General features: G+C 33.3%; 1 protein-coding gene and 1 non-coding gene across 3 annotated transcripts; one reads left to right on the top strand and one right to left on the bottom strand.

The window, feature by feature from the left end:
* Positions 1-20,301: 20,301 nt before the first annotated feature.
* On the top strand, positions 20,302-20,375 carry TRNAV-AAC (transfer RNA valine (anticodon AAC)). Its single transcript has one exon. It is a non-coding gene; the product is annotated as a tRNA-Val (tRNA).
* A 366-nt stretch (positions 20,376-20,741) lies between these two features.
* LOC104759570 (actin-related protein 2/3 complex subunit 2A) lies at positions 20,742-23,219 on the bottom strand. 2 transcript variants are annotated; one of them, XM_087496188.1, is made up of 11 exons: positions 22,786-23,219; positions 22,543-22,609; positions 22,232-22,439; positions 21,987-22,144; positions 21,807-21,884; positions 21,589-21,721; positions 21,398-21,489; positions 21,246-21,302; positions 21,080-21,145; positions 20,923-20,992; positions 20,742-20,847 (listed from the first exon to the last, which is right to left on the bottom strand). In XM_087496188.1, exons 1-10 carry the CDS (start codon positions 22,845-22,847, stop codon positions 20,957-20,959), a joined length of 957 nt encoding a protein of 318 aa, XP_087352314.1. In that variant the 5' UTR covers positions 22,848-23,219; the 3' UTR covers positions 20,742-20,847; positions 20,923-20,956. The 2 variants fall into 2 exon arrangements, with proteins under 2 accessions (XP_087352314.1, XP_087352313.1); XM_087496187.1 differs by having other exon boundaries at positions 20,742-20,992.
* Positions 23,220-27,239: the final 4,020 nt, after the last annotated feature.

The raw sequence follows: 27,239 nt of genomic DNA, 5'->3' as shown, positions 1-27,239 counted from the left end.
TAACTATTGATTAACTACAAATCAGTTTGACTTTTGCATTAATTACAAATCATTAATTACAAATTAGTTTGACTCTTGCATAAACATAAATTTTTTTTTATTTTTTATTTATTACTTAAAAGTTGAAGTTAGTTTTAAAAATTTATCATATATAATTACAAATATTAAAAGAATCAAGATGATTTTAGAAAAACATACATTTGAATACTTACTAAAAATGATCTAAAACACACAAAATTTAAATTACAAAACAACAATTCACACACAATATGATTTTTTTTACACTAACATATTATTGAAAAATCAAATGCTCGTTTGATTGGATTCTAAAAACTATTGTATCTTATTCAATAGAAACTCTTGACTTATAAAGCCTTTTACAATAACATGATCCAAAAATTAAGCCACAAGAACAGAAAAACAAACTTGACTCTAACTTGACTGTAATACTCGATCTATTATTGATTACTAATTTAAGACTCGATCAGACTTACAACAACTTCAACGGCTCCTTTATTCCAATGTTGATTTGCTCCAACAAACCCTCCTTAAACTAAACTTGATGCTCAAAGCTTAGCTTATCTGTGACATAGCAAATTCCCAACTTGCTCCATAGACTTTCAAACACATCATGTTTTAACGCCTTCGTGAAAATGTCTGCAACTTGCTCACTTGATCCGCAATGCTTGAGATGTATTACTCCTTCGTTCACCAGATCCCTTACGAAATGAAAACGAACTCCTATGTGTTTGCATCTTCCATAAAAGACTGGATATTTCGATAACTTGATCGTAGACGTGCTGTCATACATGATGACAGTGCTTTCTTCTCCATCATATCCCAGTTCCTTAAAGACCCTCTTGAACCAAATAGCTTGGCATGCACATATTGATGCTGCTACATACTCCGCTTCAGTTGTAAAGAGTGTAATGATAGGTTGTTTCTTTGATAACCAAGCAACAACTACTTCATCCTGATGTGCTCTTTCTACCGTCGGCATCTGCAGCAAAATCACTATCGGTGTAAACCCAAACCTCTATAGTTTCTTCCCGTTTGTACCAAATTCCATAATCCATAGTACCTCTCAAGTTTCTCAGTATTCTCTTAGCTGCTTGCAGATGTAATTGAGTAGGCTTAGCCATGTGCCGACTTAAAAGACTTACAGTGAATTGCAGATTAGGTCTCGTGGTGGTGAGATACATGAGACTTCCAATTATATGTTTGTAGAGAGTATTATCTATCTTCTCTCCTTCTTCATCCACATCAAGTTTACTTCCAGGCACCATTAGATTGTAGACTACATTGCAATTCTCCATGTTGAAATGCTTCAGCACTTCAAGAGCATACTTTGCCTAAGAAATATGAATTCTGTTTGATGTCTGGAGTACTTCAATTCCCAAAAAATACGTCATCTTGCCTAAATCAGTCATGTCAAACTCTCTCTGCATCGACTGATTGAATTCTCTCATCATTGAGACATCATCACCAGTGTAGATTAGATCATCTACATAAACACTAACAAAGAGAATGTTACTGTGTTTATTGCTCTTAAGGAACAAAGTTTCTTCATTATGAGATTTCTTGAAACCTTCCTTGACAAAGAATTTCTCAATTCGACTAAACCAGGTCCTTGGAGTTTGTTTTAGTCCATACAACACTTTGTGAAGCTTGTACACTTTGTCTTCATCTTCCTCAACTACATACCTCTTTGGTTATTATGTAGACATCTTCCACAAAAACTCCATGGAGAAAAGCTGATGGATGTCCCATCCTTTGTGTGCTGTTGTAGATAGAATCATTTTGATAGTATCCGTTCTAGCAATGAGCATAAAATTTAGTGTAATCGATTCCATATTCTTGAGAATATCCCTTGGCTACCAAACGAGCTTTGAATTTGGTTATTCCTCATGTTCGTTGAGCTTTTCTTGTAAATCCACTTTACTCCAATACACTTTGCTCCTTTTGGTAAGTCTGTAAGTTACCATGTCTGATTTTTCTCGATTGACTTTATCTCCTCATCCATAGCTTCTTTCCAGTTAAGATATTTTTCTGCTTCTTCAAAAGTTGATGAATCTGACGAATTAATCTCCACCATATTAACTTTGTCTTCTTCATCATCAATCTCATCCCCAGTGACATAGTCATTGAGGTAACGAGGACGCCTCGTAGTTCATTCCTCCCTGACTTCAGGTTGATGCTCAATTCCATCAGTTTGAGCTTCTTCTACAATTTATGTGGCATGCTCCTCTGCATCACCATCAAAATCTTCTTGATCAATTGCTTCCAATGACATGTTATCATCATTCCACATAAGCTCAATTTCCTTTGGACCTTAAACTTCCTAATTCCAGTCTCTTGTTTCTTCAAATACCACGTCTCTGCTTACTACAATTTTCTTGTTTCTTGGATTGTATAAGCGATATCCCTTTGATTCATCAGAGAAACCAAGTAAATATACAGGTAATACTCTTGTCATCGAGCTTACCTTGTTTCTCAGATGGATCTTATGCTCCTCAGGACTCTTGGAATACACCAGGATGTTAGCGATGAAGATGATGACAAACTCATCCAAAAAATCCTGGAACACATTGTTCATTAACCTCATAAATGCAGTTGGCGCATTATTCAAACCAAAGGGCATCACCACAAACTCATAGTGCCCATACCTCGTCCAACTCGTTTATCGGAATCTGATGGTACCCAAATCCCAAGTAAATCTTGGAGAACCAAGTAGCACCCCTCAACTGATCCAACAACTCATTAATCCGTGGAAGAGGGTACTTGTTCTTCATAGTGACTCGGTGCAAACCCCGATAATCTATGAACAAGTAGAAACTTCCGTCTTTCTTCTTAACAAACAATATCAGTGTTTCCCACGATGAAGTGCTAGGACGAATGAATCCCTTATCTAACAAATCCTCCAACTGATTCTTCAGCTCTGCCATCTTCGCTGGAACCATCTGTAGGGTGCCTTAGACAATGGCGTTGTCCCTGGTTCAAAATCTATCGTGAAGGGATGAGATCGTGATGGAGGTAACCCCTTGAACAACTGAAAAACCTCCTCAAACTCCCAAACCACAGGGATCTCACCCACATCAACCTGCCCTACAGACTCCAGCATAGAGATAGTAGCCAAGTGCGCCTCCCGAACCTTACTGATCATCTTCTCTGCTTGCACAGCTGAGATAACCAGAGTCCCTGAAGTCGGACTCACTCCCTGATAAACCAGTCTCTTCGCTCTGGGCTGCTCAAATACAACTCTACTCCGATGACAATCCAAATGGACTCTATAGCAATGCAACCAATCCATGCCAACTATAACATCATACAACTCCACTGGGCTGATAACCATATATGCTAGCATTGACTCTCCAACAAACTGAATATCCACACCTCTCTCCCGTCCATGGACCTAGATCATCCCGCCTCCAACAACCTTAACGGCCTTGTATTGTTCTCTAGGATCTCCATGAATGTTGCCACTCTCGGTACACTCTGGGGTAATGAAGCATTGAGTTTCTCCATAATCAAACAACATGTGCGACCTAAACCCGCCCACCAACAGGGTCCCTTCACAAATCTAATGTGCTAAGAAACCTAACATCTTTACCAGAGGAAATTATCAAATTTAAACTACTTAAATTTATCAAGTTTAAGTCTTAGAAGTTATACTTCTGATCGCTACGGCACTGGTTCCTCCCATCTCTACAGTCGTGTACAGACGCGGTGACGCTGGTAATGGCAACACCGTCTATCCAACGTGTTGCACTCTTGGCTGCATCGCTGCCACAACCATCAGATGTAGCTTGGGACACGCTGATCTGAGGTGTCCAGCCTCTATGAAATGGTAGCATACCACGTCATCAGCGATGCTGGCAGGTTGCCCCTCTTTGCTCCAAGTTACCACACCCAAAGCACCACATATAGCTGGACACGGCCCGTTGTAAGGCATCAAACTTCAGCTTCTGCCCCTGCGCAGGCTTGCCTTCCTTGCTAGGAACAGAATGCGGTTGAGTCTGCTTTGGCTGCACTGGAAGACTCCCCACCACCACATGTGCTCTCAAGTCATCCTCTAATCCAGCTGCAGTCTCCACCAACTCCACTCTTGTAGCGTAACTCCTCACCCTGCACCGATTCCTCAGGTCATCGCGAAGAGCCAGCAAGAATCTCCGCACCTGAGTCGATTCTGATTCCAAAGCACGGCCTGCATACACCACAAGCCGACTGAACTCCGCGTCTAGCTCCCGCACAGTGCGGTTTCCTTGGGTTAACCCCAAGACTGCACCTCCATGTGATCAAGTGCCTCTTGCGGGAAATACTTAGCATTAAACTCTCCCACAAAGTCCATCTAACTCATTTCTCGTCGCACTCTACGGGCCGTCACCAACCTCCACCACATATGCGCATTTCCTGAAAGGTAGTGCGCTACCAAGTTCAACCGATACAGGTCGGGACACCGAAGCGACTGGAACAAGTCTTCCATCTGCTCTCTCCACTCATACGCCACACTCAGATCTGTGCCTGCTGGGAAGTATCCTGCACCAGAATGCCGTAACTGCACCAACATCTGAACATATTATGCATCCACTACCTCGGCCCCCGGCTGCTTACTTGCCTGCAAGCCAAGCACATGTTGCACCCTGGAGCCAGTCCACCAACCATTGGCGGCACTACAAGAGCCTGCGCCAGCACCTGAGCCAGTAAGTTTGTCAGAAAATCATCCCAACCTGGGGTACCACCCGCTGCAACCCTCACACCCGGCGCAACACCATTACTGACACCGAGCCCACCAGCCCCGTGGATACTACCACCAGCCAAGCCCCCAGGCTCTCCAGGATGAACCTGCGTCTCTGCCACCTCTTCACTGGCCATGCTCTGGACTACACTCACACTGGTCTCAGGAACCTGTCCCCGACCCCTACCACGACTACGCCCACGGCCACGACCACGACCACGATCATGCCCAACAACTCCAACATCTTTAACCATCTGTATCACCAAGAACAGAAAGCTAAGAAAACAACTTAACGCACTACTCAAGGAAAACAAAACTTACCGTGGAATCACATTGAATGCTCGAAGAGGATGTTCTAGGACCTCATGCCACACACAAGCATTCAATCCAAACAACCATATCACAAAGCACACAGTGAACCTATACCTAGAACCGTAACGGCTCTGATAGCAAACTGAAACAACCCGACCCATTTTTTTTTAATACCCTAATATCTAATGATCCCATACTCACTAGCAACCTAACCCCATCAAACAACAGCGAATAACATGAAAAAATACTATTTATCCAATAACCAACAACGAATAAACGACTAAAATAATTCCAACATCTTAAACATGTCATAAAAAAAAATCATAGAACCAACAACCTAGCATCCATTCTAGACTACTAAGTTCCACTCTAGCATTCTAACAGAAGCACAAAGCAAATAACCGAGCCTCTAGAACATCTTCCTTTTCATCGCTTTGATTCCACGATCACACTTTACCTTTACCTGCACCACAACACAAATGAGATGCGTGAGTATTATCATAAATACTCTAAGAGGCGATTCTCCCATCTACTGAACTATACACACAAGCAGAAAGACAAACACAACAATATACAAAGAAATAAGCAATCCCCGATAACTCTGAACACACGCGTCGAGTCTGTGCACTTGCGTCGACCAACGCACTCCTTTCATCGACCGACACACTCTTTTCGTCGATCGATGCATCGTTCGATGCAAGGCGTCGATCGATGCACTTCTTGCATCGACCAATGCAACTCTTTGCGTCGCTCTAAAATCCCTAACTGCATCGACCAATGCACACCTTGCATCGATCGATGCAGTCACGCGTGTCATCACCTCTTGCACTCTCTCGGCTCCAAACCATCGCCTCAACATCGGTAGGGCCAAATCTGCCTCCCATGAGCCACGAACATCACGAAAAACGCTCACATCAAACACAAAAGAAATCAAAACACACCAAATCATACAAATTACACATCTAACGGCTTAGAGCATGACCAATGCACATCCTTAAATGAGTGTCACAAACTTTTAATAATATTAAAAGTAATATTAATCTAAGTTAGATCTTCAAATCCTTGTTTTTATTTTTTGTCCTCCCACTAGTCATCCTTGGGTGTCTTATACAATCCCTTGAAGATTCTCACAACTCCAAACCATAAAATCCAGAGACATATCACATAACTAATCACAATTATATACCATGGATCATCGGATACAAAGCAAAGATTCATTAGATACAAAGCGAAGGTTCTGAGTGATGAAGGCTAGAGAGAGAGAGAGAGAGGCTTACTTCGACATGTACCATGGATCATCGACTTCATTGTTTACTCGAGAAGAAACTTGTAATTAGAAAAGATGACCACGACATGTGACAGAGAGTTGAAACTTGAAAAGATTACCCATTCAATGCACCACCTGAGAGCACAAAAAATGAAAGTCTCTTTATCGGTCAAGTCTAGGTATTGCTTGAGCTTGTAGCTATCAAGTATCAATTATGGAGAGACCCCGATTGAGCTTCCCTGCAAAAAAAAAAAATAGAATACACAAGTGTTTGATGTGAGTTGATTAAGTTTTGATGAACCGCATACATTTTAGTCAAGTCTTGTCCATTCGAAGAACATGATCATTTACCTCTTCACCAGCAGGGAGCAAATGGATTGAACGCAAGAGCCAACTGTTGTCCTGCAACATCAAATCAAAATGCATTAGATACTTTTTACATTCTCAGCCTAAGGAAGAGCATACTTTCTGCTTGAGTCATCTTCGGATAGATCACAAGTGACGATATCTCCAGGACCAGAAGGGTTTGCACCAGACTCTTCATATTCCAAGGGAACAGATTCGTCATTCTCATGCTTGTAGTAACGACCATCCTTGCTACAATAATACCAACCATCATCTAGATCATGATAAAACCCACTACTGCAATTCAAAAGATTCAAAACAAAGTTAGCATCCTAAAAACCAATACAATTATCAAAAACATAAGGTAATATCTTATATTGTAAAATTATAAAAGATCCAAGCTTTTTAACACAAGGACATCATCAGACCTAAACAGCGAGCTAAGGAAATTAGGTAAATATAATAAAATCCCTAGAGTCGAGAGAACATGAGTAAAATTTGAAAAGAGAAGGACATCATCAGACCTAAACAGCGAGCCAAGGTTCTTGGTCGTTGGGTTCCTGCTGTAACTCTTTATCGTTGTCGGACATGAGGATTAGCCTGGAGGACAATCAAAAAGATCACTACTTTGACGTAATCAAATTAGCACTCGATCCAATTAACAAAGGACTTTTCTATAATAGATTTCGACATCAAATGAATATGTGGAAAAGAAGATGTTTGCTTCAATTGGTTTGTTCTGGTTTTTTTCATTGTTCGTGAGAGAGAGAGGAACAAACAAAGAAGAGAGAAAGAAAAAAAATAGAACAAAGCCAATGCATTTTTGACACGTGGGTGTCTCTGGATATCTAAATTGGTATGGGCAGAGACCTGTGTCTCTGAAAAATAAGGATTAAAACTTTATTTTTTTATTATATTACTAAAAAAATAAAACACATCCCACAGGATGTGCAATGGGATTGTTCTTAGAAAAACAATGATCACGCACTCACCTTTGCAAAACAGAGAGAATGGACCACACACAAACAGAGACAGCACCACAACACACTCCTAACACGTTCACGACCTCAGATCTCTAACCACAAGAACATATCTCTCAGGAACAAGCACAAAACTTACAGGAAATTCTCTGGAAACTTTTCTCTCTTTTGCAGAAGAAAAAATGGCTAAAACAAACCAAAGGCATTGACAATAAGTTTTTATAGAGGATCCCTAGATTTCCAGAACCCCAAAACGCAGCAACATGTGTATTTGACTTAACTTGTCCTGCAGAAGAATACATTTCATCGATCGATACAGGCTTGCATCGATCGAGACACATTCCAAAAACGGAATTTCGGTTAACAGATATTACAGTTTTGATAACTGTGTTTTTGCATGAAAGAGAGATTTGAGGGAGAAGATAAGAAGTGTTGAAAAAGCGTTGATGGTTTAGTATCCAACAACATATACACACACTTACTCAATATATATACTGCGTTTTTTTATCTAAATCAATATACTATTCTTTTCTTTTTTCTTCACATCAAGTACATTGCATGGCATTGAGTCCGTTACTAAAACTAGTAAACTACGGTTAGGTTTAGGTTTAAAGAGGGTTATTAATTAAGAGATTAGTTTTTTGTTAGGATTTCTAGCATGTTAATCACTCCACGCATAAACAAACACACACACTCACACACTAATGTACGTAGAATAAATTGTTCTAGATAATGTGATGTTGTGAGATTTAGGCCTGAAGTCCACGAGATTATTTTTAACATTGTTATATATAAAGAATACTCAAATTTACATCACGATATTTTTCTTGAATTGGCTAAATATGATAATAATAAAATAACAGTATTTGTTACAAAATAAATTAAGATTTCATTGATACCATGTCTTTTTCTAAACAATATATAAAGTTTTTTCAGCTAAAGTGAGTTTAACTTTGGATTCATCTTAACTTTCACCTTTTCTCTCTTGTTTTGTTTTTGATAATTCCATTGTATACTCTAATTTTCTTGAGTCATACTCATATAAAAAAATATAGAAGCTGGTCACATTTAATAATTGTATCCATTTATAACAATCTTATCAACATATTTCCTCGTAGACCCCTACTTTCAGAAATATATTACAGAGATTTTGTGGCATCAGTGATCTAGGGAAACTAGTTGCCACTGTATATATAGCGTGCAAATTTTTTTAAATAACCTAAAGAGAAAACTCCTTCATTTTTAAAAAAAAAATGAAAAAAGATCCAAGTCTAGCTAAAGAATATTCTAAAGTAGAGAATTAAAAAATTATATCGAATTGTTGGTAACAATATCTACCTAAAAAAAACATGTATCTAGAACAGATCAACTGAAATAAATGTATTTGTTTTCACATTAACAGCAACCTATACAATAGGATGTGATTTAAGTTTTAAAAATAACATTTTACTTTTGTATTCAATTTTTTTTCAAATTCTTTTGAATATATTTAGGTAGGCTATGCGAGTTGCGTTTTTAAAGCTTCATCATTAGTGTGATACCAATCTTACTATCGTAGTTTGTATTTGTATAAACAATAGTAGCAATAAACAATGAACAATCGTAGTAGTTTCTTACCTCGATAATCGTGGTTTGTATTTGTAATCGTGGTTTCTATCGTTAGTTTATTGGTTTTTCAGAAAAACTTTTTTCTGTAATTGTGTTTTTGCATTGAGTGACTGAGTGAATGTGTTATTGTTGGGGACTGAACCATCATCGCTTTTTCAACACTTCTTCTATTTTGTCTTTTATTTCTCTCTTCCATGCAGAAGCACAAATATAATTACAAATATATTTTATAGTTTATTTGTAATTGTGTTTTTGCATAGAAAAAAATGAAAAATAAGAGAAAGCTCTGAAAAAGCGATGATGGTTCAGTATCCAACCACAACACATACACACACTCACTCAAAGTATATATATATATATTGTGGTTTTAATCGAAATCAAGATACCACAAAATTGTTATATTCAGAGTCAAATAAATTTATTTTATAAATAATGTTGATGCATTAACACTAAAAATACGGTTAGGTCTAAAGAGGATTTCTAAGAGATTATCGTAGTTTTTAGTTAGGATTTTAAGCATGTCATTCATAAGATATGCTTCTAGAAAGAGGATAAAAGAAATAAATAAATTCCTTATTTAACATCGCGATATATTTCCTTGAATTGTCTAAATATGATAACTGCAAAATTTACAATACGATTATTCTTAATTTTCACTTATTAAGAAAAATGAGAGGAAACAATATTATTTTTCATTTGTGTTTTTTCTTCTTCTAATTTCATTGTATACCTAACTTTCTCCAGTCATACTCATACCAAAACTATAAAAGCTTGCCACATTTAATTGCATCCATTTATAACAATCTTATCAACATATGTCCTCGTAGACCCCTGGTTTCAAATTAGAGTGCAGAGAATTTATGGCATAGATGATCTAGAAAAACTATAATGAGAAAATAAAGAGAAAAATATGAAAACAAGATTCCAACTAAACCGCATTCTAAACGAAAGAATATTCTAAATTTTAAGTAAACAAAAATAAACTGATTTTACCATATATTTGGCGTTTGATACAGTCTGTTTTAACAAATAAATATGACACGAATCGTTGGTAACAAACAACAGCTACATATCCGCATAATTCCTAGAACAGACAAATTAAAATAAAGCATTTGTATATTCTTATCAATTGTCAAAAGAAATCAAATAAACTAAAAGCTATTGTTATGATCTTTGTCATCAATTGATTATCACTTTAATATACATTTATTTTGATTTTTTGAAATAATAAAAAGATTTACTTTAACCATTGGTTAACTACAGATCAGTTTGACTTTTGCATTAATTACAAACTAGTGTGACTGTTGAACCAAAAATAAATTTTTTTAATTTTTTCTTTTTTTTTGTTACTCAAAGTTAGTTTCATTTCAAAAGATTAGAGGGAGGTATTCAACTTATATTTTAAAAGATTCTAGAGTAATACTTGTTATTCAATTGATGATTTTTAAAAATCTTTTAAAATCCTATGTTATTCAACCTAAACTTTATGTAAAATCACTTAGAATAATTTACAATCTCTTGTTATTCAATCAGTCATTTATAAAACTTACTTGAAATATATTGTTATTCAATATATCACAATTTTTTTAAAAAATGGTATTTTGAATGATTCTAGGAGACTTGTTTTGTTTTTTTAGTTGAAAAGTATGTCTAATAAAATCATACATTTTGAAGTAGAATTTTGAAAGATTTCAAAAAAAAAAAAAACTGTCTAATACGAAAGATAAACTCAACTATTTTTTGTTTTTTTGATAAACTTCAATCGATGTCTGCAACTTTCTTACCGGCAACAAATGCGTCTTCCACCGGTCTCAACGTTGTTAGAGATCTCTTTGCTGGAGATTTTCCGACGACAGCTCGAAACCTTAAAACTTCCGCCGATCAACAGCCACCTTCTCTAGCGCTGAAGTCTCTGCCGCCAATTTCAACTATGGAAACCTCAGATTGAAACAGTCCTTGGTTTAGTATTGACGTACGTGCGGGGAAGTTTTTAATACAAATGAATTAGCGTTATGCCCTTTTCTAATCTGTTGCCACTGCACACTCCATTATGCAGAGTTGAAGTACTGATGTCCTTTGATAGTAAAATCTTTTATGACATTGTTGTCTGAAATGTGTGACTTCCATGAGTTATAGCTTTGGTTTAAACCCATCATGATTTTACTGGGCATTTCATGGTCATGAGTGCCTCCTCAACCTGAAGCTTCGTTCGTCTACCACCATCTTTGTTTGGACAAAATTCTCTGTTTTGTCATCTTCTTATTATGCTTTTTTTTTTCTTTATATTCAATACCAACAAAATAGACACTTTGTTTCCTCTAACTACAATGTCTTTTTCTATTATTAGTGCTGTTTTATATTTTTCTCCGTGAATAATTTTCAATTTCTCATGTTCATAACTCTTCTAATAAATATATAAGACCAAACCAAGAGGCTTCCCTCTGCCTGCTCCACTCGTATGTGAAGTTTAACTTCCTAAATCATTGAATACTAGATCAGCTTGACCAGATTTAAACTCTGGTGGTTGGATTGTAATTGTTGTTGCTGTTGCGGTGGAAGCGGCGATTGCCGATCAAGGAGGTTCAATAGCAAAAGGTGAACCTGAGAAATCAAAAATGATTTGTGACTGTTGTTGCTGTGGTGGAGGCTGCCTTTTCCGTTTAATGAACACAGGACATAGCTCCAGAATCTTGATCTGAATTTGTTAATGATACTTAGAATTATATACATGTTGTTACGTTCTTAAGAAGATGCAGACACTGTTACATCTAGGCCTGCGACTTCGGTTTATTCGGATCAATTCGGTTCGGTTTTTCGGTTTAATCGGAAACTGAAAACTCTACCGAAAATAACCGAATAAGATTACGGTTCGGGTCGGTTTGGTTTCAGTTAATTTCGGTTTAACCGAAACTAACCGAAAATTTTTGAGTTTTGGTGACCGATAGTGAAAATCGTTGTATTCCATGGCCATGAGAAAGGCATATAAAGTCACGATTCATGAGCCACTCTACTCTGCGGAACATAAAATAATCTAAGTAGAAGAAGAATTATAATCTAAGGAGTAGATATGAGAAAAAAGAAGAAAACTTAGAAAAGGAACAGATAAGAGGAGTAGGAATGAAGAAGAGGGGGGCCGAATAAAGAAGCAAATAAATGAGAATATCTTTGTGCTTTTAGGGTTTGTATTCTAAATGGGTTTGAAATAAACTGGGCTTCTGTTTCGTGTAGCCCAAATTCTAATATTGTTTTTTCTCCTAATTTAAACTGTAGAAATTAAATTGGCCACTTTCTTTGGGCTTTTTTTTTTTTTTTTTTTGAGGTTTTTATGTTATATACATACACATATATGTATTTTCTTCTTTGTGTATGCTCGACCACAATCGTGGAAAACAGATCTTGGGAATGATTATGGTGTAGACGACAACGTCGGCTGAGGATTGAGGAAGATGGTGAAGTGATTCATATCTTTCGGTTAACCATTCGGATATGATGAACCGAACCGAACCGAAGCGATAACCGAACTTGATTTATAAAGCTGCCGATCGGTTCAGCTCTCTTCACTGAAGCCAACCCGAAAACCGAGAATTTCGGTTCGGTTCGGTTCGGTATTCTCGGTTCGGGTAATTATCGCAGGCCTAGTTACATCTTTAAAAAAACAAAGATATATTTGAGTTATAAAATATTTTAAAATCACCCAAAGTTTAACGATAGAATCTCATAGAATCACATTTCATTTATAAAAAAAATAATATAAAAGCTATAAAACACAATCAAATCTCTTAAAAGCTCATCTAAATCTTCCAAAATTCCAAAATGTTAAAATCTTATCAAATCCTTTAAAATTCAAGTTGAATACCCCTCTATATATAGATACACAGATTAGAATAATCAAAGATGATTTTAATAAAATCAACATACATTTGAATACTTACTAAAAAATGATGTAAAACACACAAAATTTAATTTGCAAAACAATAATTCAACACATTATGATTTTTTAACATTAACATAGTCTACTTATTTCAGTTGAAATGTACCAAGACATTAGAAACAACCGAGCCTTTTCCTCCGAACTCCTCCTCTTCCTAGAGCCAAACAAAAGTAAAACGAAAGAATATCGATCATTGTATGTAGTCTTACTTTGCCATAAAAAAATTTTTTCACATCGGCTCCACTATGTTTCAACACCTTAAATCCTAGACAAACCACCACTTCCACCAATTGCACCAAATATTTAGAGATCAATATTAATAGTGTAACGTAAACATAGTAACTAGTTTTTAAAACTAAAAAGAAAAAGAAAAAACTTAGCAACATTTAGTTATATTACAATGATAATCGAATAAGAAATTACAATGGAAGAGAGAAAAATGATAAAATGGAAAATGGCCAAAGAAAATCCAGGAAAGCGGAAATAAATTAGACGGAGCATAGGTCACTTAGTTGATCGAACCATCGACTAACCACCGACAGTTAGAATGTAAGAATTGGTCTGAAATATTGCCAGTAACATAACTGGCGAACATAAAAATTAAAAAATCGCCGATCTCGATCCAAGGACAATCTAACCATCAATTCATCTTCACAGGTATAGGCAAATTCAATCCATACAAAACCTCAACATGCCATAATTGTACTCAAAGCTAAATCATCAAATTCGTTGCAACAACCTTCGTCATTAATCACTATTATCGAGCCGAGTTATCAATTTGGTCATATAAGCAAACAACGCACACAAAAGCCAAAATGTCTGAAAATTTTGTCGAAAGAAGTTCTCAAGACACATAGTGCAACTCACCGAGCCTATGCGCAAATGAATTCCATTTAAAATAACCACTATCACGATGAAAAATTTAGCATGATAAACAATCTAAAACAATGACCAGTCAAGCAGAAAATGTCTCACTTTGCTACAAGAATATCTCATCACAACAACTCCACCAAGCTTGAACAAATATAAAGGCATTTGTTTTCTTTTATCAAATTCTCAAAAAATCAATAAAACAATTTTTTAGCCAAAAATAAATAAATAAAATCATTACCACCAAGCTAAATTACACACCCCATGAATTCTAGAATAGATCAACTAAAATAAAGACATTTTATTATTATATAAAATTCTCACCAAAGTAAAATAAAAATAAAAACATCAACTACAAACTAAATTATAGGATGTGATTAAAGTTGTTAAAAAGTGATTTTACTGTTATGATCTCTGTCACCTATTAATTATCTTTTAAATATATATTTATTTGAAACTTTTGTAGTTACAAAAAGTTACTTTAGCCATTGAATAATTACAAAAATTTGACTCTTGCGTACAAATTTATCTTACTTTTGGATAAATAATATTTTTAATATTTTTCATATTTTTGTTCTTTTTTTTTGTCAATCAAATGCTCGAGTTAGTTTTAAATTTTATCATATGTAAATATTTCAGATATAGATATATATAGGAAAAAGTAAGCTGATTTTAAAAAACATAAAAAAGTAAATAAGTTAGCAAGTGCAATAGGTGGAAAATTGCGGGAAAAATGTTTGAAGTTGTTTATGTTTGCCGGTTATGTTATGGGTTTCAAAAAAATGAAGATCGACTAAGGAATAACAACAAAAATATATAAAACAAATGATAAAAAAATAAAAAAAAATGGACAACGACGACAGAAGAAGACGAATGAAAAATTGAATGAAAGAAAGGTCAATTAGTGGATCAAACCATCGACTAACCACTGATAGTTACAGTGGAAGAATTGATGCGAGATACCACCAATAACATAACCGACGAATCAAAGTAATATATGATCCACATCTAAGGCGCGCTTAACCACCGATTTATCCTATAGATGAACAATTTCAACCTATCATATATGTATCCTAAGCCGAATCACCAACTTCATTGCAACTAACCACTGCCACTAACCGATACTATCGGGTTTATTGATTTATTTCCTTGAGCAAGCAACACATAATAACAACCAAAAATTCCAGAGGCATCGTCGAAAGCCTCTACGCAAAATCAAGTTGATCCTAGTTAACCACCAGTATGATGAACAAACGAAGCCTTTTCCTCCGAACCATTCCCCGTCCTAAAGCAAAACAAAAGTAGGAAGAGAGAGCACGAACATTAGAATACCTTATCACATCGACTCAACTATGCTTCAACAACACCAAAACCCTGGACAATCTACCAACTCCGCCAATTGTACTTTATATCTGGGACATTATTAATAATGAAACATAGACAAAATATATACGTTTTGAAATTATAGATAATTGAGTTTCTAGAACATATCAACTAAAATAAAGTCACTTGATTTCGTTTATCAAATTTTTTTTGAAGTATTAACAGCAAGCTAAATTATAGGATGTGATTAAAGTTGTTAGAATAGATGTTAGGGAATTGTTTTGATATTATATAATCTAGTAATTATCATTCTAATATAGATTTCTTCAAGCTTGCTGAGGTATCTAGTAAAGTTGTGGCCCAATGGTTGAAGGAAAAAAAAAAAAAAAAAAAGCTTGAGTCATAAGGAATCCTAATCCTACCAAGTTGTGGTTACCAAAAGGATTAGGATAACAACAAAAATATATTTAGGAGTTATCTAAATATACAAAGTCTAATAGGATTGGGTTTTGGTTTTATAAGTTCTCTATATAAAGAGATGCAGGGTGTTGCATAATTTATAGAGTTGAGAGAACAAAAGAACAAGCTTTAGGTTTTGAGAAAGTTTCCTAAAGATTAATAAAAGAGAGTGATTCTTTTAATTCTCGTGTTCTACAATCTTTTTGATACTATTAAAAGTTATATCAAAACTATATGTTATTTCTAATTCCCTGCCAATCTTTTAAACACTGATTAATAAAGTTGTTTAGGCCACTATTCCATAATTGGTACTAGTTCTGCTGTGATAATTTAATATACAATGCATTCTTAATATATAACTCATTCGTTACATTCAAGTAGTATTTGCTCTCTTGACTTGTGGAGAAGCTCATAAAGTGTGCACGAACAAAAATATGGGAGTAAGTAAAAGTAGATAAAAACAAAAAAATTCTTAGAGCTTTACTAGCCAACTAGATAATAACCCGTGCTGGTAGCGAGGAGAATTTTTTTTTATTTTGTTATTTGTTAATAGTCTCTCCGTTTCAAAATATAGGATGTTTTAAGCAAAACACGCATATTAAGAAGTTTTTACTTTTAAAAAGTTCAACCAATCAGAAACAATACTGCATAATATAAAATACTAAACTAATCTAAAAGTTGTATTGAAATTTGAAAGCATCCTATATTATGAAACAAAAAACTTCTCCAAAACATCTTATATTTTGAAACGGAGGGAGTATTATGTTTATGTTGTATCATTCATTTACATGTTATATAATATAGTACTATATGGTGAATTTTGATTCATATTAAACTACTAATAGGTAGGCTTGGAAACTACTACCGATACTCGTATTGGACCCGTTTTTCGGTTTGTATACGTCCTGTAAAAAGGTACCCGCAGCTTTAGGGTCGTGTGAAGGGTATAATAATTATATTATCCATGAATAATGATCGAGTATCGGATATTAATTTAATTTTTGAGCGTCTCGTTACCCGTCTCATTACCCGTTTTATTACCCGACTCATAAATACACGTTAATATTTTGTAGAATAATGTTACCAGCATGAGGAAATATTTATGTAAATTTGGATTGGTTTGGTACAAAATAATAGTAGAAAATTTATTAATTCTATACATTTTATAAAATCATATATTTAATTTACTTAAGGTCATACTCTGATTTTGACCCGTAGTTGGTACTACTATTTTGGTTTGGTGCAATATCAAATTCGTTAATTATACATTCGGTCAAGCCAAAAAAATCCAACAAAATATGTATTGACCTGTGATTTGGTATTAAAAATTGATGTGATCGTGTTTAGAGATCTTAATATACCAAATTTACAAATTGAAGTTATTGGTATAACATGTTGTATATTAATTTTATAGGTGAAAATTACAATTAGGTTATATATATTATCAATATTATACACTTAGTATTGTTTATATAGTGAATATTGTGTATAAACAATTAAGTTTTAGCCAATTAAATAGTTTGTTATTATTTCCTAAGATTTATGAAACAATAAATAGAGTTTTATTATTTTGTAAACAAATCTAAACTTTCTTTTTGTTAGTTATTAGAATAATTAAAATATAATAGCATTTTCGTAATATGTCACATCAGAACTGGTTAAATTTTTAACAACTTAGCTTAAATAAGTATATAGATATATTTCAAAAATATAAACAATGTTGTATCCTAATTTTAATATATATTTGTTATTATTAAATAATTTAGATATTTAAATATTTAATCTTAGTTTTATAAATAAATTTAAGTTTTATAATTTTCTAAATAGTTTGTTATTGTTTCCTAAGAATTTTGAAACAATAAATATAATCTGTTTAATTATTTTATTACATAATTTCGAAATAATTTTATTAAATAATTTCAAAATTATTTTATTAATGATTTCTTGTAACCTAATAAATTAATAATTACTATTTTTCTGGATAATCATTTTCAGGTTACAACAAATTAATATTAAAATTCTGTTATTATATTTTGTATTAAAATACAGTGACATTTTGTGTAATATTTTACATAGAATAAGATTATTTGTTTAAAGGGTTGCTTAAATAAGTATATAGATTCCCACAATATCATAACAGAAGATATTATCTCAAGTTTTTTTTTTTTATAAATTGATTCACTAATCTGTCATGAGATAATAAGTTTTGAGTAAAAAACTTACGCATAAATATTTGGGTAATATTAATAGATACCACAATTCTAAAACTAAATTAAGTAAATACCATCGGTTTGGTTTTATGTTAATAAATACCATCGGCTGGCTAAATGAGAGTAAGTATAAAGTCATAAACACCCTCACATGTGTGAGAGAGTTTAATTGTGTACTTAAAACTATCTGTGTATTAAAAAAAAAACATTTAAAAAAAAACACATATAATGGAAACATGTAATGTGAGAGAGATTCAACGATTCAACGTAGGGAAGAGAGAGAGGTAGAGAGAGAGGAAGGGAGAGAGGGGAAGAGGAGAAGGGATTCACTTTTTCAGATTCAACGTAGGGAAGAGAGAGGGAGGGAGAGAGGGGAGAGAGAGGAAGGGATTCACTTTTTCAGAACGTTGGGGAGGGAAAGAGGGGGAGAGAGAGAGGTGAGAGAGAGGAAGGGAGAAAGGGGAAGAAGGCTAAAGTAGTCACATAAAAATGTAAAATTGTGCAATCTGCTAATGTACTATTGTGGTATTTACTTAATTTTGTTTTAAAATTGTGCTATTCAGTACATATTCTCTAAATATTTCATGATTTTCGACATCACAAAATGTTGTCTATTGTTGTTGTATCTTTTTTTTTTGTCAACTATTAGGCCACAACTGGCCGGCCCATTAGCCAAATTCCTATATTCGTAGAAGCCGGGACTCGATCCCGGTATGATGGTGCCTTCTACAAATGAATTTACCTCCTGCCACTGCACTAATGTCACTTCACTATTATTGTTGTATCATGATACCCACATTTGGCAATATCCGATTTATGTAGAATGTTGCATACGGTTTATCATTTCAAATTATTAGAAAATATTTGTGTTATCTGCTTGCTTGAGTAACGAATCTTCACATCACACCAAACCAGCATAATTAGATTAGTAAGTTGGTTGGATATAACTTTTTGATATATATTTATATCTAACAATTATTTTATTAATATTTGTTGTTAAGCATCTAATACATTTTTGAAAAAAATGTCACAAAATAAACTTACAACCAAAATAATAAACGTACACCACAAGCCAACAAATCAGCCTTCTAGTCAAACAGTGATTAGGAAGCCGTTGGGTACACCGCACATCATTAAACACATGAAAAGTTTGAGAATCTTAATAAAGCGGATGTTACACGTGTACCAAGCTTGCCATGCAGCATACGTTACATTACATTCTTACTTTTGGTTTCCTATTTTGAGAGGTGTTTAATATATCTAAATTAACCATTGTTTAGTATACACTTTTAATTGTTTCAAATTAATTAATCGTATGATATTAGGCAAATTAATTAAAATTTGAACTTATGTATAATGTATGGTATATATCTCCAATCTCCAATATAATAGATAAAATAACATGACATTAATTAAATCGATGTAATACCACATTTGGTCTAGTGTTAAATGGATCTTGGATAAATACAATTCATATCCAAAAACAATCAGACAAAACTTCTTTATTGGAAAGACAAAAGAAAACATCGTTGTCAAATAAAATTTTGCCAACACATGATGATTGATAAGCGGAAACTTTTCCTCACCACTATGAGAAACAAAAATTGTAATTCTTTTTTTTTTGCCAGTCACTAGCCAAATGTCGTAAAAGACTAGTAACTTCGAAGTCAAGCTTCTAAAGACTATAAGCAAATCGGCGACTGATGCAACAAGGGATCATTGGAAAATGATGTGTAAATTTCATCAAGTCTTGGAATTTCTGAACGAGCAATTTTGTATTTTGGTTAGAGGGATATAATATTTTCTGGATATAATATTTCAATATGTTTTATACAAACTCATTTTTCTCTGAATGCATGTGTAATATTGAAAAAATCACAATTTTTCCTTGAATACATGAGTCAAATGCTATTTCAAATTTACAAATTAGGCTACTTTTAAAGTAAAACAGGGTTTGTATAGTTCTTTTGTTAAACTTTTGGTTTAACTTTTGTTAAACTTTTTATAAAACATGTTGTTAAACTTTTATAAAACATGAACAAACAGAGTGATCTCACTTCTGTCTCAAAGCACATCAATAAATGGTGATAATGTTCACGTTGCAAATAAAATTTAAGATGGTAATTAATCATGTTTCTCTCGCATAGCATATCTCCCATAAGAAAATGTTTTGCGTTTGCGAGCAAACAAATGTGGTTGGGGAAAAAAACAATGAAATAGTAGATAAATAAAAAAATTAATTAGAGGAAAATGATCAAAACGGTTTCGTGGTGTAGTTGGTTATCACGTCAGTCTAACACACTGAAGGTCTCCGGTTCGAACCCGGGCGAAGCCAATACTTTGGTGTTCTTCTTTTTATTTTTTGTGCAGGCATATACACATTGGGCCTTTATGAAAAGTGTAATGTACGTAGACTATGAATGGATCTGTTTTAGACTAGATGCTTCAAACATTTTTAAGCGACCCGTAAACAGATTTCGAGTTTTGCCTTAAAAGAAAAAAAATGGTAACCTCTTTGATGTTCAAAATGGTTTCGTGATGTAGTTGGTTCTCACGTCAGCATAACACACTGAAGGTCTTGGTTCAAACCCGGGCGCAGCCGTATATCTTTATTTCATTATTAAGATAGGATCAATTTCTTGTTTTTTTTTTTTTTTTTTTTGTTGAAACACCAAGTTTAGATCAAGATAGACACAGTTCATATCAAAAGGTGAATTTCCTACAGAATTAACATTATACATTTGTTCAAATATTTAGCAGGATCCTATGTATAGAGTATCTGAAAAGAATTGTACAAACATCCAAATCTGAAACGTAAAAATAAATAATCAGAGATTGAATCCAATTTTAAAAGAAGAAAAAAACATGTCTCAGCTACTCACAAAATTATACAAAATTGCTTTGTGAGAAATTGAACTACTTCGAGTTGGTGTGGTTGACATCGTTGAGTCCCTGTGAGGAAGAAGAAGAAGACACAAAGCTCAAAAACAATGCAAACAAAAACACATTGTTTACAGGGACATGGTTTTCGAAACTTACTAGACGTTTAAATGATTTGTTGTTCATCGATCTTGCTTTCTCCAACGGCTTAGCTTGATCCAGAGCCTGAGACAACACGGTTTTGTTAACTATAGAACATATTCAAGAAACCGTTTTAATAAGCTGAAGAGAAAGGACAAAAGACAAATCGAGTTTTGTGTTTCACCTGAATCATAGACTCCACACGACGCCGCATTCTGGTATGCATAAATCCCTCTGAGAACTGTGATAATACAACAAAACAAATTCATATTCGCAAAGAGACAGAGAGAGACTTGAGTGTTTAGTATTTTTAGTGCATATGAAAGAAAGATTAACCTTGACATGGTAACTAACATAAGCATGAAAGGTTGATAAATTCCAGACAGTACGATCAAGCTTTTTCCCTTCTACATGCCGAGGAAATATGACTGCGATATATCGATGTTCTCAAAGTAAGTCTCTTTCAGATTGGTACTACTACCGACGCAAATTGAGATCAAACAGAATACTTTTTAGAGAGATCATACCAAAAGTAACAAAACCGGCATTAGCAGATAGTGTTTCTTTAGGAGCTCCCTCTAATTCCTGCGGTGCGGTTGGAGACCACGAACAAGATGGTGCAGTATTAAGCGCAGCAGCACGCCTAGCCTCTACAAATTCCTATATTATAAGATCCAATCTTTTCAGTAAGAAACTACAGAGGTCAAAACCTGTCTCAACATTTTAACTTTGTCCATTATGTCACCTTTAGGAAAGAAGTCGCTAGAACTGTGTCGACAGAGTCTTTAAACCTCATAGGAAAAGCCACGGTGACTTTATCCGCCTGTGATGCACACTTAAGTTATTTATCCCTCTATAACCTTACTAGAAATAAGAATCAACATCAATTGTTAAAACATGAAACTCTTCACGAGTGGATATATACCTGAGGCACGAGGAAAAATGTCTCGTTAGGTCTATGCATAATTGCTACAAGCCTATCCAGCTCAGGAGCAACCGTCCTTGAAGCTAAATGCTTGAAAATGATTTTTAACGGCGCACCCATTACCACTTCTCTAATGGAAGCTAACTTCGTTAATAACTCTGCCAAAATGAATGAGAGAATTAAAACAGACTTCCAAATCGAAACAAATCAAGTCATTTTATCGATTAGAGAAAGAGACTCTCAACCTTCATCAGGACGAACTTTAGAGAAATTGAGCTTAAGGGTAAGACTAAAACCATCTCTTGGAGGATCAAGAATTTGGAAACCAGTCCCGTAAGTAGTTTTAATAGCTTCTATAGCTCCTAAAGGAAGTCCATCAAAGGACATTGCTTCAGGTGGTGGGTTTGGTAACGAAACCGAAAGCAACAAAAGATTTGGATTCTTCATTGTCACCTAACCAAACAAAATCCCCATTATATATGTATATCTCAGAACATATAACAAAGAATCATATGGATCTCACACAGGTCAAAAAAAAAAAAAAAAAAAAAATCACCTGAACATGGTAACGAACATCATCGAATTCAATCCATTGATAATCTAGCTCCACTGCTTTATCAAGACTGAACCACACAAAACACACAAAACAAAGTATTGAACTTTATCACCATTCTACAAAACCGATTTCTAAGATTCCTTAACCAAATCAAAATCAAACAAATGGGTCTAATTGCTACAGAGTATCTAAAACTAAAACTACAAGAAAGATGAGAGATTTTTAAGAATCGAAATGACTCACTTCTGAGCTCGTGTCAATAGCGTCTGAAGAAGAAACCTTGAATGCGATTGCAACAGTATCATCGATCACCTTTCTCGCGAATTCCTCAAAAACAGTCGATCTTTTTCTCACGGGATCTAATCGGAGAAGCGAGAGAAGAGAGAGAGCTCGTCGGAGATAAAAAAAACAAAAAAGACGACCGATCCCTGAGAGAGATTCTCTCTGGTCGCTACTTGAACGTTTCTTCGATAACTTTTTTGGAATTTTACTCTCTGTTAATTTTTTTTCAACTCAGACATATCAAACTACGCCGTTTTTGTGAATTTTAATGGCCCATAGGCCCAATTATATAAGACCAGCCCAGTTCTTGCTATATAAGTTCTTTGACCTTAAACATTCCAAAATATTGAATTTGAATGTTGCAAATATTTGTATGTTTTGTGTAAGCAGTGGCAAAATTAGGGTTTTGAAGATATTTTTTTGGCTGTTGTTTATATCTGGTTATGTTGGTTGTAGTGTGGCTTTTTCTAATATTTAAGAATGTAATAAAAATGAATGCTTTTTTTTAGAATATGCTTTAAATCTTATTATATAAACTTGGGTTTTGAAAGTTAGCCATTAACAAGATTTTGACATGTGTCAAATTATCAATTTCAGATTTTGACATGTGTAAAAGTTACTATTTAATAAGAAGAATTTGATTACAACAAAATAAAAAATTTTGTATTTAAAAAATCTTATTATATTAAGTTGAGTTTTGAAAGTTAGCCATTAATAAGATTTAGACATGTGTCAAGTTATCAATCTAAGATTTTGACATGTGTAAAAGTTAATATTTAATAGGAGAAATTTGATTATAACAAAAATAAAATATTTTGATTAAAAAATTATTAATAATGTAAATAGATAAATATCAAAAATTACAGAATTTATTAAAAATTATTAATAATGTAAATAGATAAATATCAAAAATTACAGAATTTATAAAAATATTTAATTTTTAAAAAAATAATAATCTAAGATTTTGACATGTGTAAAAGTTAATATTTAATAGGAGGAATTTGATTACAGCAAAAATAAAATATTTTGTTTAAAAAATTATTAAGAATGTAAATAGATAAATATCAAAAAATACAGAATTTATAAAAAAAATAAAAATTTTTAAAAAATAATTATAATCTAAGATTTTGACATGTGTAAAAGTTAATATTTAATAGGAGGAATTGGATTACAGCAAAAAAAAAATATATTTTGTTCAAAAAAATATTAATAATGCAAATAGATAAATATCAAAAATTACAGAACTTATAAAAAATATAATTATAAAAAGATTATATATATATTAATATATATCATTAAATTCGAAATTATAATATTATTTACTTATTTTTAATTTTAAGTTATTAATTCTACAAAAAAATAGGAAAAGGGATTAAGGAAAATATACAGTTAATTATTAATTCTAAATTTTGTAAATGCTCACTTATATAAACATAGATAGTCTCATATTTAAATAATTTATTTAAAAACACTACTTTCAATTTTGTTTAATTGAGAACATTTTTTAAATGGGGAGGTTAATTTTCCTTATTTTTTAAATCCAAAATTTTTTCATGCTTTCTTCTTTTTTCAGTTGAGAATAGGTAAGATTAATATGTTGACAAAAAAAAAGATTAATATATGCGTATTCTTTTCCTAATACTGTATTTTAAAATTTATTGAACGATTTTCAGATTGTTTTATTTAATTTATATTTTCATATTTAAATTATTTGTGATTCATATACTACCGTGCTTATAATTATTGGTTGGTCATAAACCCTTCTTTTTTTTTGTAAACATAATTGTTACCATTATTCATTCAATCTCAAAGGGAGATAATGAGTAGAACCTCATCAACCTAATGGATGAATAAATAAGCTAATCTAACACAAACTTACAACAAACATAGATATATAGATTGGAAAAACATAAATCGTAGTTGATAGATCTACGGGAGCTCATAGACTGTGACACCCTGGTTTGCAAAAATGTTTAAAAGAATTGATTTTGCCACATATGTCACCAAAATGAAATTATTTTTTCGGTCAAGGGTCCTGAGAGAACTTCATGATGGGTGATTTTCTTGGAAATGATTGTCGGAACTGTACGAGTGAGAACAAAACATAGAAAAAATCATTTGTTGATTTGTAAGGTCGGTAAACAAGTTTTTAAAGCTTCCCAGACGTAACAAACCGACCATCAAATATGGGTGGGTTCACGGACCGGGAATAGATGTAGGGCCCACTTAGGAAGGTGGGCCTATGGACTGAGAGTGGACATGGGCTCACTAAACATGGTGGCGGTTGGAGCGTTACAGAGACAGAGGCTACATCGTGGTGTGTCAAAGACATTTACACGAATACATTGGGAAATATAGCATTAGTTATTATCGAAAGATTTTGTGACGTTCGAAAAAAAGTTTTTACTTTCATTGGTTGTTGGAGCAAGCCCTTTTGAGATAACAAAAAAACGTGAATATGTTCTCTCCACAAAGAAGGAGGACAGAGCCGAGGTTTTCTCTATGGTGTAGAAGGTTGAACACAAGGTTATCTCTCCAAGGGAGGAAGGTGGAGGAGGTTGGACGCAAGGTTATCTTCCCAAGAGAGGAAGACGGAGCCAAGGTTTTCTCCATGGTGGAGGAGGTTGAATGCAAGGTTCTCTCCATAAGGGATGAGGGCAGAGCCAAGGTGTTCTCTATGATGATCATACATTATTGTGATGATACATCATTGATTAGTATATTATGTAATATATTTTTAATTCGAAATGTTTTTTGAGCCAACAATTTTAGTAATTAAAAAAATATGCAGAAGTGAAAGTAAAATAGTTGGATTAGTGTGTTCATATAGACATTTTCTAAGTGGTGATAAAAAATATATTTGTAACATAAAGTATATTTAGGTGTAAAAAAATAAAAATACAACAAATTTTAATATATTTAATTTAATTTAATTTATAAAATATCAAACCCGCACATCGTGCAGTTGAACATAAAAGACAAAAATTAGTGGAGCAATATTTTTGTATTAAATAACTTGGAAAATGACCGTTTTTGTGTGCTTTTAAAATTGAGAAATTTTAATTTGGATAAGATTACAAAAAATTTAGCCCTATTCAGATTTTTCTGTCGAAGATTTAATTAGAAAATAATATACATTAGCTTTTCATCGATGAAAAGATAAGATATTTGATCTATATGGTATATATATATCTAGATATATATATCAAAATTTTAAATTGACCAGTGGGACAAAGACAAATAGCATATGCATGTGAAGTGTTTATTTTAATAAATAGGAAAATAGACTAGTATAGTTTGTAAATGTAATTTAACGAACAATAAATGTTTATACGATCAATTTAGTTATTTTTAGTTTTAATGACCTTAAGCTTTTAAAATATTCCATTAAAATTATTATTTTATCTTTTGACGACAAATATGTTTTTTAGGTTAGATATGAAAGCTACATATCTATATAAAAAGAGGATCGTTTTTATATAGCTTTAAAATGTCTATTGAGCTTTGATCGTGGCCCGACGGATGTGAGAGGTGAAGGAAGGAGCCTCAAAAACAAAACTGGCTCACGTATCTATACGCACACATATACACATACGGTCATACTGCATCGATATATATATATATATATATATATATAGATAGATATATATGCATGTACATATAAATATGCGAAGATATATATACATTTCTTAATCTTTATATATATACGACATAGCAAAATGAGTAATGTTAGCAAGATAGGTCGTCGCATGGTCTTGGCAAAAGAGGAACTGCTAGTGACGTATCTTCGCCATTGCAAATAGATCCATAAGACCAAGCAAGAATTTTTGAAAGAAAAGAAGAACAGTCGTACGTACGTTATTTATATAACTAGAAATTTTGGATTCAAGTACAGACTGTGTACCCAAGACTCGTTAAAGAATCGAATACTTTTATCTTTAGAAACATGCCAATATCATAATTGAAATCTTTATAGAAAGAAAACAAATTAAACCTGTATGACAGTATCCCTAATATCTAGATGGATTTTTCAACAATGACGAAGTTCTTTTCTTCTATGCTTATTATTTTTGTTTATAAATCGTGAAAGATTTAAATCTTTGCTATATATAAATAGTCTTGCTCAATACTCGAAATTAACTTTTGAAAGTTAAAAATAACTCTCCGAACCAAAGAGTGACTGAACCCGGATACAGGAGAACTAATTAATTAATCTCTCTTGTACGACCACCAAAACTTATAGTATGTTGCAGTACTTTTTGTTTCATTATAGTGATAGGTTAGACTACTAATGTAACCTGTGTGATATGTTAGATTACTACAGTAAAACCTCTATAAATTAATAAAGTCGGGACCATGAAATTTTATTAATTTATAGAGGTTTTATTTTATCGATAAATTAATAATTTATAGAG

Source organism: Camelina sativa, chromosome 17 (genome assembly GCF_030686135.1).
Source record: "Camelina sativa cultivar CO46 ecotype springtype chromosome 17, ASM3068613v1".
NCBI classification, from domain to species: domain Eukaryota; kingdom Viridiplantae; phylum Streptophyta; class Magnoliopsida; order Brassicales; family Brassicaceae; genus Camelina; species Camelina sativa.
This window is presented reverse-complemented; position numbering and strand designations above follow the sequence as displayed.

Excerpts from the sequence above, each read along its gene's own strand:
- LOC104759570 (XM_087496187.1), bottom strand. The coding sequence starts at position 22,847 with ATGATACTGTTGCAATCGCATTCAAGGTTTCTTCTTCAGACGCTATTG. Across the intron at positions 21,490-21,588 it reads TGCCGGTTTTGTTACTTTTG|TCATATTTCCTCGGCATGTA; the intron begins GTATGATCTCTC and ends GATATATCGCAG. Across the intron at positions 21,303-21,397 it reads ATGTTAGTTACCATGTCAAG|TTCTCAGAGGGATTTATGCA; the intron begins GTTAATCTTTCT and ends GTATTATCACAG.